The sequence below is a fragment of the Haliotis asinina genome, chromosome 13 (assembly GCF_037392515.1).
Source record: "Haliotis asinina isolate JCU_RB_2024 chromosome 13, JCU_Hal_asi_v2, whole genome shotgun sequence".
In the NCBI taxonomy this organism is placed as follows: Eukaryota; Metazoa; Mollusca; class Gastropoda; order Lepetellida; family Haliotidae; genus Haliotis; species Haliotis asinina.
This window is the reverse complement of record NC_090292.1, coordinates 5,822,803-5,836,292: the sequence shown is the minus strand read 5'-3', so window position 1 is coordinate 5,836,292 and position 13,490 is coordinate 5,822,803. Positions and strand designations below refer to the sequence as shown.

General features: G+C 39.5%; 1 protein-coding gene across 3 annotated transcripts in view; it reads left to right on the top strand.

Annotated features, from left to right (window-relative positions):
- LOC137259727 (uncharacterized) overlaps nucleotides 1–9,725 on the top strand; it is a 29,055-nt gene extending 19,330 nt beyond the window's left edge. For 2 of the 3 annotated variants that reach the window (XM_067797327.1, XM_067797329.1), the window contains exons 4-5: nucleotides 6,545–6,654; nucleotides 8,060–9,719. In XM_067797327.1, the coding sequence (XP_067653428.1) occupies nucleotides 6,551–6,654; nucleotides 8,060–9,122 (1,167 nt within the window). In that variant the 5' untranslated portion in view covers nucleotides 6,545–6,550 and the 3' untranslated portion in view covers nucleotides 9,123–9,719. Of the gene's footprint in view, nucleotides 1–6,544; nucleotides 6,655–8,059 lie in introns of all 3 variants that reach the window. The other variant, XM_067797328.1, reaches the window with a different exon arrangement.
- The last annotated feature ends 3,765 nt before the right edge of the window (nucleotides 9,726–13,490 follow it).

Sequence of the window (13,490 nt, the reverse complement as noted above, 5' to 3'; positions counted from 1 at the left end):
GCGTGGAAAGTTAAATTTAATAGCACTATTCGGACAAGACAATATAAAAACAGGCTATGGATTGCCAACACCTGAAGGTAGATCACCATACTAGGGACCATGGGGACTTACAGTACCTTTGGTACCTGCATGGACCCTAGTTGGATTTACATCATCCCCTCAGCTGTTAGCAATTTAGACATATCTAGCGAAAAATTAAACATACAAATAGGCTACGATTAAGAACAGTGGAACGTTTAAATTTACTGTGAATGTTTTTGGACTTACGTACCCTCTCAGGAGGACAATAATTTTACAGTACTTCAGTCCCCTTTGAGGGTACAGCCACTAACAATTCCAGTTACAAATCTAAACTGCCGATAATTAAAATACATTTATTTACAGAACATATTACTCATAATTCAACCAAAAAATCAATTTCTTTTTAAAAAACGATGATTAAATGAGAACTAACTCTGGTAAAAAGATCCTTGATAGTTTTGACATTGAAATATTTATCCCTTGTGATGGCGAATTCGACACAGTCAAGCAGGATATGCTTGACCGTGACTCTCTCATCACAAGGGATACAAAATGGAGGATCCTCACCTCTTAAAAGGTATGAATGAGTATATCTGGTATGGCCAATACGACATCGTCTTAAAATAACCTCTTCAAATCTGGACAGACAGCCCAAGTAGGTGTAACCAATATACGGTTTTATTTCATGTAATTTATTTATACCTACCTGGGTGTCCCACTTCTTTTGCATCAGATCACGGATATAAGTTCTAATGCTCGCTTTATAATCAGAGTATGGAATAAGAAGTGGTGTCAAAGATTTGTTGAATGCTGCCTTAGCAGCAAGATCGGCCATTGTGTTACCTGAAATGCCTACATGGCTGGGTAACCAACAGCAGACGATGTCGTATTGGCTAGTAGCAAGATTATTATACAATTCAATAATGTCAATTAAAAGTGGATATTTACATGATAAATTTTTAATCGCCTGAAGACAAGAAAGAGAGTCGGAATAGATTATAAATTGTTTACGTTTAGGGTGTCTTTGAATATATTTAAGAGCTGTTAATATGGCGTTAGCTTCTGCTGTAAAAATAGAACTATTATCTGGCAATCTAGAAGATTTTGTTCTGGATCCAATGACGGTGGCACAAGCCACTGCGCCACCTTCCTTGGACCCATCTGTAAATAGGGATTTATAACTGCTATATTTATGTTTCAATTGATGATATTCTTGTTTATACTATAATTCGTTCGTTTCTGATTTTTTAAATGTAGTTAATGTTAGGTCAACTTGTGGTCTAACTATCTGCCAAGGGGCAGAAGAAAGAAGACGGGAGGGAGATATGTTTTCCAGCTGAATGCCGGCTGAAGAAAGAAATGGTTTAATTCTGTGCCCTAGAGGTGGAATAAGAGAAGACTTTTTGTTATATAAATCCTCATAAAGAGGGTTAAAGACACAATTAAGTGCAGGGTTAGATTTGTTAGAGCATAGTTTTGTAGCATGTTGTAAAGATAATCTCATACGTCGCTGAGTGAGAGATGGCTCATCTGCCTCGACACAGAGACTGTCAACGGGAGAAGTTCTGAAAGATCCAAGACATAATCTTGATGATGGATAGAATCTAACATTTTGAGGCTGCTTTTACAGGCTCCGCCATATACAACGGAACCATAGTCAAGTTTGGAGCGAATGAGTGATCTGTATAAGGGAAGTAGGGTGGTTTGATCGCCTCCCCATTTTGAGTTGGAAACAACTTTTAACAAGTCGAGTGCCTTCAAACATTTAACTTTAAGGGATTTAATATGCGGCAAGAACGTCATGTGGGAGTCAAATATAAGACCCAGAAACTTGGCCTCCTTTACAACTTTAATAGGTGTGCCGTTTGATACAGTTCAGGGTCCTTATGTGGTTTGTATTTACGGCAGAAATGTATACAGTTAGTTTTAGACTTAGAAAATTTGAAGCCGTTTTCCAAACACCATTTATTTATCTTGTTTAGACACAGCTGCATTTGCCGTTCAATAGTATGAATGTTTTTACCACGACATGAAATGTTAAAATCATCCACAAAAAGTGATCCATCAATTGAATCGTTTAAAACATTTGATAAACTGTTTATCTTGATGCTAAAAAGTGTAACAGACAAAATACTGCCTTGTGGTACACCCTGATCCTGACTGTAATGGTCAGACAGGGTAGAACCCACACGAACTTGAAATTGTCTATTATTTAAAAAGTTGGCTATAAATTGAGGCAATCGGCCTCGCAATCCGAAGTCATGTAAATCTTTTAAAATCCCATGTTTCCAAGTGGTGTCATATGCTTTTTCCAGATCGAAAAAGATCGACACTGCATGTTGTTTATTAATTATGGCATTCTTAACAAAATATTCTAAACGCACTAAATGATCGACTGTACTTCTGTTTTTGCGGAAACCACATTGTATATATGTGATAAGGTTATTTGTTTCCAAGTACCAAACAAGTCGATTATTTATCATGCGTTCCATGGTCTTGAAAACGCAGCTAGTAAGTGAAATTGGCCTATAATTGGAAGGATCAGTCGGATCACATCCAGGTTTAGGAAGGGGAACAACGATAGCATCACGCCACGACGAAGGAAATTGCCCAGATGTCCAAATGTTACCAAAAATATGTAAGAACGTCTCTAAGCATGTATCTGGCAAGTGCTTCAGGAGTTGATAATGTATGTTATCAGCTCCTGAAGCAGTATCATGAGCCTGATCAAGAGCAGTATGAAGCTCATGTAACGAAAAAGTTTCATTATAGTCTTCCCCATTATCTGAATTAAAGTTAATAGTTTTCTGTTCTTGCTGTTTTTGATATGTTTGGAAGTTAGGTTCATAATTTGACGAGGAAGAATGTTTTGCCAAAGTTTCACCAAGTTTATTAGCAATATCGGTTTCATTAGTTAATAACTGGTTTCCATCTTTAAGGTGGTGAATACTGGATTTGGAGTCCTTACCTTTGATTTTTTGGATCATATTCCTGACTTTAGACATTGGTGTACGTGAATTAATGTTTCGTACATATCGTTGCCAAGATTGGCGTTTGCTTTGTTTAAAAGTACGCCGTGCTTTAGCATTTACAATCTTAAATTTATTCAAATTATGTACCATGGGGTGTCGACGGAAATAGTGTTCTGCCTTTTTCCGTTCCTTTCTAGCTTGTTTACATTGATCATTGAACCATGGTTTGCGAATATGTGGAACTGCAGAGGACTTTGGTATACACTCATGAGCAATAACATTCATTTCATCACAAAAACATTTAATAGCATCAGGAACGTCAATAAAACGTTCAGGTTTAAGTTTCTGAGCACACAGAGTTTCATATAAACGCCACTTAGCCTTTTTGAAGTTCCTTTTTGAAGTTCCATCTTGATGATGGAGGAACATCAGATGGATTCACAGGTTTTAGTAATGTTGGGAAATGGTCACTCCCACAGAGGTCATCATGAACTGACCATTCAAATTCAATTAGAAGGCTTGAATCAGAAACCGATAAATCAAGGGCTGAATATGTTCCTGTGCCAGGATGTAGATATGTGTTCGACCCATCATTGAAAATACATAAATCATTTTCGGAACAGAACTCCTGTAGTATTTTACCTTTAGCATTAGTAGTTGTACCACCCCAGAGTGGATTGTGGTCATTTACGTCTCCCATAACACAGGGTTTCGGGAGTTGGTTATACAAATTTTGAAGTTCGGTCTTCGGAAGTGTTGAAGACGGTGACATATATAAAGAGCATAGTGTGAGTGCAACGTGTAAAGTATGTCGCAGGGCAACAGCCTGGAGACCAGTATTAAGAATAATAGGGCTCTGAATAATATTCTGGTTTATAAGATAGAAGCTCCTCCAGTGGCCCTCTCGCCCGGGGGTGAAAAAGAATGGTAAGCATTGAAATGGCGTAGGTCAAAAGTATCCGTCTGCTTTAAATATGTCTCCTGCAGACAGACTGCTGATGGAATAAAGTCCTGGATCAATAGCTGTAAATCATTGAAATTATTATTTAGCCCTCTGCAGTTCCACTGTATAATATTAAAAGAAGAAACTATCTTTTGGGAGGATTTATTGGGGATCTACCCCGCACCTTTTTGGAGGGTGACAGGCTATGTGCCCTAGAATGGACGTTTTCAGATACGTCCATGTCCTCCAGAGATCCATATCTGTTGTGTAGCTGTATTCTATTTTCCGACCTTTTCGGGGCTCTTCCACTTTGTTTTTTTTAGGCCTCATGCTTCAGTTTACTTTTGCTTGATACAGCTGACTGAGTATCACATGACGATTTAGATTGTGAACGCGACTGAGAGGATGGCTTAAGATCAGAAGAAGACTCTGAAAGCTTTTGTGACTGACTAGGAAGTGACTCCATAGTTTGAGACGATGTGGTAGGATATAACATCTGGGGAGAATCACATTTGACCAAATTTGTTTGACAGCTTGTGGATAAAGTAGATAGTTTATGGCTGGATTCAGTTGATGTTTTGATTACAGAAGCATAAATGTCTGGAAGCTCAGATCTCTTAACAAGTTTTTTGGCATCCGAGAAACTGATGTTTTGTGAAAATATGATCTTGTTAATTTCAATGTGTTCTTTCCAAATGGGGCACTCTTTCGAAAAAGATTAATGGTTTCCTGAACAGTTGGTGCACTTTTTAAAGGTACTTGTACAATCTTCCGTTGTGTGTGACTTCTCCCCACAGTGAGCACACACAACGAACAATGTACAAGTATTTACACCATGGCCGTACTTCTGGCATTTAAAACATCTGAGTGGATTGGGAATGTACATGTCAACCTTGATGTTACAGTAACCAGCCTTCAATGATTTTGGAGCTGCCGGAGACGAAAAGGAGAAGAGAGAAGTATTGGCGGGAACAGTTTCATTGTTTTTACGGGTCGAAAAGCGTTTGACATAGAGCACACCTTGATCTTTCATCTCGTATGCGATGTCAATTTCTGACATTTCAGCAAATAGTCGATCGCGGTCCCTGATGATGCCTTTGCTTGTATTTAAGGTCTTATGAGCAGACACCGTAAGTGGAACGCCAACGAATGATTCGGTACTCATAATGTTGGCTGATTGCTGTCTTTTAGAGCATTCAACCAGCAGCGCACCTGAACGTAACTTTCTTATGTTTTTGAGTTCTCGAGCAATACCCTGAATACCCTTAGATATTGCAAAAGGGTTCAGCTTGAAAGGTGTCTTGTCAATAGTTTCAATCACTAGAAAACGTGGCCAGAAATCAATTGATTTGGACGGTCGGATGTCATCATCAATACGATCAGTTTCAAGAGGACGTTTGGTTTTCTTAGTTGGGGTTTCATAAGCCATGTTTAATGTACATATTTTCATCACCCGAGCTTCCCACCCACCACGGAGTATCACAAGGACAATGCTAAAAACAAGTGGGTCTCCATCTTGCAGCACCAAGGATACTCGGATGATATACTCCAGCAGAAGAGTTATAAATAACACATCCACCAGATTGGCCCTTGAACCACCGCCTTCTGGGTATAAGACTCTAGGCAAAGTTCAAAACATCATATCGGAAAATCTTTAACATTTGATATAAACAAATGTGCCAAGTCCAAAAGTAACTCTTTTCCAAAGTAAAGCTGTGTAATGACATAAGTCCATACACAGGGCTTGGCGTGACCAGCCGATGGATAGAATCGGGCCGATTCTACCACCCGTCTAGGTGAAGTCAGGGCCGAAGTGGTGTGTTGAGCAATAGGAACACTGGTCCTGCTCCCATTGCCCTCAACCACCAGGATCCCCTCCTCCACCGACACAGGGACGCAACCCACGGCAAACGGGTTGATGGACCAAATGTACCCCCGGGTCCACTACGGGTGTGTCGGCGAGCTCTTGGAGTTACCCAGCACCCACCACGAGGAGGTGTCTCGCCACGGGTGCCTAACCAAAAGAATAAAATCGATAACCTATGGTTCACACAGAAACAAAAAAGGAAACCCATGGAACACCAATATGCCAGACCATCCGATACTTTTATGGCCGCTCCAAACTATATTTGATTTTTGACCCTTGAAGGTCCGGGGTAGGATACGTTGTAAGCCTTCAGCAACCCATGCTTGCCGTAAAAAGCGACTACGCTTCTCGTAAGAGGCGAGTAACAGGGTCGGGTGGTCAGGCTCGCTGACTTGGTTGACACATGTCATCGGTTCCCAGTTGCGCAAGTCGATGCTCATGCTGTTGATCACTGGATTGTCTGATCCAGATTCGATTATTTACAAACCGCCGCCATATAGCTGGAATAGTCCCGACTTATTGCGTCTACTGACTGTGAAAGAGAAAAACTGACTGTTGGGTAAATGCATTTGAACATGTGGCACTTGTTATAGGTCACCATATACATAATGAACATGTGTATCAACACGACTAAATGAATCACTGCGAATGATACCTGTCAGTACACAATAGTGCTATATTACTGCTATGATCTTGTTTGACACATACACACAAGAACTGGTTCTGAAATTTGGGTTTCAGAGAAGCATGTTTGTTAAAGCCAACTGCTTCACGGTTCTGTCTCTCCTTGCAATTACCTGCATCAGTCTTGTGTCGTTGCTGCTTCCAGGAGTTCTGAAGTCACACTACAGGTAGGTTATTGTATAGTCCCATTGTGCGATATGTGTGCGGTGTATACGCAATTAGTAGGCCAGGAGCATTAGACACAAGCAGTAGCTAGTATTGGAAAAAATAGAAGAAAGCTGAATTTTTCAGGAAAGCTTCAGAACATCAATGTCATTTTCAAAGTACAAAGTTCTGCAAATTCTACCTTGTGGCATTTTCAAAATGGGTGCCAGTTTCAAGATGGCCGCCAAAATCATTAAAATGATTATACACATATATTTTGTCAATAATTATAGCAAATGAAACCTCATCTACAAGGAAGATTATATATATATATATATATATTAGGGTCATTTCCTGAACGTTCGAGCGCATACGACCATCGCCACTCACGTGGAGAGCTCTAGAACAATCTCCCGGAAGTCAACAAATAGAAAGCCAAGGGCAGATAACTCCAAAGTATTTCCAAGCTCCTAAAAGTGCTGACCATCTATTACCCATCATAATAATTATTCAAAACACTAAACGTTGTGACCCAATGATAATTATTACTTGCTTAATACCAAAATATACATAAAATACACATTCGTAACAGATGGTTATTCAAGACAGCTGTGGTCTCCTAACTGATGGTAAATCACTTACACAACTATCAGTATCATCTGAAAATTTTGCAAGTCGCTGTAATCACAACATCTCACTCCATGCCATAGGAAGGATTGGGAAGGAATTGCACGACGTCGTATAAATCTCCCCATTTCATCCCAAACGTATTCAGTGGGTCTTGTATGCAAGGACAACACGTTAAATGCTAAGGTACCGTTTAAATACTCGAGGAACAATATTGCTGGCTGTGGTAAAGACACTGTTATATTTGGAAAACCTTTTTAGCTCTAGCTATTCACTCAGTTGGTAGAACAGACAGAAAACTGTTAGCATTCAGACGGCCTGCACAATGTTTTCTGACTGAAAAAAGTTCATGAGAGTGGATGGAATTCCTGTTTATTTCAGGAAAAGAAAAGTCTCGTATTGTCATTGCACAAGCTCAAATTTCCTCTGTCAGTTGACTGACATTAAATGCCTTGTCTCCTGTAAATATAGATGACTTGGATGTTGCATCCCATTCTCTGATATTTATCGTCATTGTCTATGACTGATATTTTGAAAAGTAGGTACATCATTAGGCATATTTAGGGGAAATCACATAGTGCATCTATTTGGATTTATTAAACATCCAATCCAGTTGTCCTTGATACCAAATTCCCATTCTGTGCCTGATGTCTTGTTCATAAACCCCATATCAGTGACCAAACATCAAGTTATTTCAGACATGGCCTAGCATATAAAACAGAGGCTGAACTGTCCGAAACAGATAGTAACCCACTCCATTCACCCACTTATTCATTCATTCATTCATTTATTCATTTCCAGGACTCAAGTTCGGCAGCAAGCACAGAACATCTACAAAGACAAGAAAAGCATTGAAATAAATAAATCCTTTTCAAGGCATTTCAAGGATGAAGACACCAAGGAGGCCACCAAAGACGGATACCAACAACCCAATAATGTCATACGTTACATCATCTACCTCTGTGACGTACAGATATGGTGTGGGGGGTGGGCAGATAGACAGCGAGGCATGGTAGCTGCATATCTTCTAGCAAATGTAACAGGACGACGGTTTGGCATCCAAATGACACACCCCTCTGATATAAAGCTCTTCTATGTTCCGAATATTGTTAACTGGTACATCCGTGAGACCGAACTTCAGGGATTAAGTAAAGAATTTCTCCAGTGGCTTGACAATGGACAGGGTCCTAAACTGCCTAATGATGACTTCAATTTGAAGCACCCAAGTGATGTTGTATTTTTAAGAACAAATATGGACATTATCACACTGATTCAAAAGAGTCCACAATATGGTCATCTTGTTCCAGAACCGTTCAGAAATCCCAACTGTGGCAAAGTGTTTCACACAATTTGGCATCTTCTCATGAAGCCATCTCTTCATTTCGAGGAACATATCGATATGTTTATGAGTAAATTACCAAGTCCGGATGAATTAGTGTGTGCTCATGTGCGAATGAGGAGAAATCCAACTATTCCAAATGATGGACCTCAGATCAATTCTCTACCCTCAGTCAAACATTTATGGGTCTTTCTATCTAAATTCCAAAACGCAAGTCGTATTTTCATTGCCACTGACTCCATGGAAGTACGATTAAGTGCCAGGAAGTATTTTGGCGCCAAGGAAATTGACACTAATGGACCAGTGCTTCATGTTGACAAACAGGGAAATAAGCCATATGCAGTTTTGGGCTTTGAGATGGCGCTGCTAGACCAGGCTGTTCTCAGTCGCTGTCCGGTTCTCGTTGTTTCTAAAGGTGGCTTCAGTGTCAGGGCTGCCATGATGTCACACCTGGATCAAGAACTGTATGAATTCAGTAAAGGCATGGTCACTCCATATATTCGACTAAAATCCAAGGTGTTTTGAGTTACCTACAGGTGAAGTTACTTTCCAACTAGTTTCACAAATTAACCACCATCCCAGTGTTGTTTGTGGGAAGCTATTTCCATGTGGTATATCATACTTGGCTTTCTTAAAGTTTCTCATCTTTTTGAAGCATCTTGACTGTTGTGCTGGCATCAAAACAGATGTCTTTTGAGGCACAAAGTACATTTTCAATTTACATGCTCTGTCCACGGTTTGTTAAGAAATATATTCAAAAGTTATGTAACTGTGAACGATAAACCATATACAATAAGTTTATCTCGCCTTCATTGTTCATGCGTTTGGTGGGTAGGTGTACTAGATGTCATGTCTTCTGAGACCCGAAGCCTTATAGATGTAGTTACAGTCCTGTTTCTGTTGTACCAATCTACTCATATGTGATAAGTTGATTTTGACAGTTCAAACCGGGCAATATTGACCTGCATTAGTGACACCTATTCAGACAAAATCATGGAAGATTGGTGATATTTTCATATATATAATGCGCTGTCTATATTTTTACAGAACTGTTAGAATAGAAAGTATATTTGATGGGGTTTTTTTGGTCTGTTCTAAATGTTAAGCCTTAATAAATACTTATCTGTGCTTTCGTTGTTCATCTTGGATTTTCGAGGTAGAAATTTGATAATTGTAAAGAATAGTCCATTGCATTATTTATTTATTTATTATTATTCAGTTTTTACTTACTATATATGTATAAACTTCATCGTATCGAAAAAACTAAGGGAACGAAAAAGCTGAACGCAGCAAACATTGACGTGAAAGGGTGCCTTACCATATCGTTTCACCCGAACGCAACTTCCAGTGAGAATAAATGAGAATCCCCAGGATGCATTACTGTGGTGCACGTGCACACAAAAGTTAACCTTTGAAAACGTATTGGAAAATAGATCTGAACATATAGCAGTTGACGAATGGTTTAACTATTTCAAAAACGTAATCGCTTGAGATACGACTAAAAATGATAATCCTTTAGGGGAACATGTGCAAAACTAATAACCACATCTTTAACGAATGTGAGGATTGTATTATGTCTGATGAATACCTTGGCAACCGTATGACTAATAACGAGATATTATGTGTAATGAAAAGTTTAAAATGTTAAAAATCACCCGGGGAAGATTTCCAGACAGAACGTATTTCTTTATTACTTCCATTTATGAATAGTCTGTTTAATCGAGTTCTAGACAGCGTTGTTTTCCCACATGCCTTGAATGTAGGATTGATAGGATCTCTGCATAAGTCGGGCGAAAGAGGTGATCCAAACAATTATAGAGGCATTGCATTACTGAATACACTAAATATAACATTCACCATTGTATTAGATAATCGCATTAAGTCTTGGGTGTCCACACGCGAACTTCTGTCAGAGTGCCAAGCAGGATTTTGAGCAGAACATTCAACTACAGCATTGCTATTTGCAGAGGATGTCGTGATCCTTGCTAATTCTGTTACGATGTTTCCAGTTAGATACTTTAAATGAATATTGTTTGAAATGAGGCCTTGCGATAAATATGAGTCAAACTAAAATAATGGGTTTTTTTAGAAATGGTAGGCAAAATTTCCAATATTGAAAAATGGTTCCTTACTATAAATATTTAGATATCAAATTTTCTTGTAGAAATACATTCCAGAGCCTGTGAAATATAATATTATCTATGCAAGCTGAACGAGCCCTTCATGTCATAAAGAAATTTACATGTAAAGACAAAGAACTACCGATCCACACAAGTTTTAAACTGTTTGATTGCAAAATCCAACCAATTTTGCTGTACGGTTCTGAAATATGGGGCACTAGAATAAATAAGAACATTGAAAAAGGTACAGTCAAAGTTCTGTAAGTTTTTGTTACGTGTTGGTTACGGAACCGCGAACAAGGTTATTTCAGCTGAATGTGGACGCTTTCCACTATTTATTAACGCCCGCTGTCGGGTTATATCATGTTGGCTAAGATTGACGAGACAACCAATTTCACGATATTCACGATGTGGTTATGAAATGCTTAGAACATTAGATGATACAGGAATTACATGCTATTGGGTTTCCTTCGTCTTTTTTTTTTTTTTTTTTTTTGGGGGGGGGGGGGGGGGGGGGGAATGTATGACTGGCTCGAAATGTAAGCAATGCAGAATAAGTATTTAAGCAGAGATGCAAAGTCATTTATCAACAGGACTGGTACAACGAAATAACTCCTCTATTAATATATAAATTTACTTTTCAAAGACTAAATCATCACAACTTAAGCGTGCAGCCAATACATTTAGGTGTACTGCACACAACTTTAAAGTCCAAGCGGTACGATTTACCAAAACTCTAAATGCAATAGATATCGAGTTTCCGTTCTGTAATCTATCGCAAGAGGATGAGTACCATGTACTACTTATAGTAGTCAAAAGGTGTATGCCAGGGACCCCATACCCGTAGCCTTGCCCTGTTTGGTGCGCGTCTTCAGGAGGAATGGCGGGCAACACCACGGGCAGCCATCCGGAAATCAATCAACAATACGCCATCACGATGTCGTCAATGTGTTGCCCAACATGGAGGACACACCAGATATTGAATTCACGCCCAAATGTGACTTACTGAACATTCAAAGCAATTTCACATCCACTGTCATCAGTTCCCGTATATATTGTTGGTAGTGTATTTAAGATATCGCGTCCTCTTCTCAACAAATTGCGAAGAACTTGCTTGATAACGGCGTTAAAACCTACACAAACATATAAATATGTCATAACAATGTTATTCCTTGTTTTCTTTCTTACTGCACCAACTTAGAAGTACCTCTCAAAGCGATTCATACCACAGACAGATGGTCCATCCACAAGCACTCAGTATCTTCAAGACTTGGCTAAATATGCACTTATTGCGTTTAATGAAACACATATACGCAAGAGTAACAAGAAGTGCAAAATCATTTCTGTATTTGTCCAAAGACAACACTGATTCAGCCGTATTTTCATTTTGTCGCCAGAGGATGGACCAAACAATAAAGAGCTTCACTTCAGACTTCGGGGAATTTAGAATTGCCATTGCCATAAAGGGTCACCACTAATCCACCCATACCCCGTCCACTGGCTTCTGTGCTCCCTATTGTGCATTGTAATCACAGCCAATCAGTATATACATCAACCTACTCTATTCAACCATGTCAGTATACATCAAATGATCTATTGTATAAACTCACCCAACATGTTGTTTTAGTCACTAGTACTCTATACACCTCCCTTCTCTGTTCAAGTCACTCACAATCTATCCTATGTAAATCAACCTCGTCTCCTTAGTATGGTTATCTACCTTCAGCAGTTGGCACCCTATAGCTCATTGTTATATTGTATTGTCCTCCATGGATACATTGTTTTAGGTGTAATCAATAGTTTCACATTATGCTCTGTTATATTCTTGTTGGCTTTAGCGTCCTTCGCGATATGGCTGCAATATTGCCGATGTGACGATAAATATTAACTCACTCACTAGTGTCCTTCGTTGACAGGTTTTTCAATGTATGTGCTGTTAATTCATTTGTATGTTTATAACTGATCGTTCTCGTCACGATATGGCTGCAGTATTGCCGATGTGACGTTAAATATTAACTCACTCACTCGCTCAACCTCGTCAATTGTATATGCACACTTGCAGCTATGTTCATATATTCCTCATGTTACAACTGTATGTATCATTTCCACCACAGAATTTGGTCTTTCCTCAAGTGACGGAAATTGACCATAATAGGGACGTGATGAAACTGAATTCCATAAACTGACATATGCTGAGTGTGGCATATTTGTAGGATATGTCTTTCGAGATATCAAGTGTATTTGATGGATACTTGTTGTGACATTAACGAAACCTAAAACAGCTTCAATTAGAAAATAATAAATCCACAAATAAATAGTAAACCTTAGTAGTGTATGCCTCGAACAAACTCAAGCGGATCGTCATTTCATAATACACTCATCTATTGAGTTAAGGGTTCAAATAGAATCGGGTGGACAATAGACAGGATAGGTCATTACAAGAGATCGTGGGTGGGGCAGGGCAGGGACACACCGGGCCGGGACGAACAACAGGACAAAACATGCCATTACGACAGGGCACGACAGGGCAGGGCAGGGCAGGGCAGGGCAGGGACTGGACAAGGCCAACGACAGGGCAGAGCAAGCCATTAGACAACCAAACTTTAAAAAACAGAATGGCATGGCAGCGGACAGGACAGAGAAGAGGACAACACAGGCCAGGGAAGGACAGCACATGGCAGGGCAGGGCGTCGCAGAGGAAAGGACAGCACATGACAGGACAGGGCGTGACAGAGGGAAGGATAGCACATGACAAGGAGAGAAACGGACATTG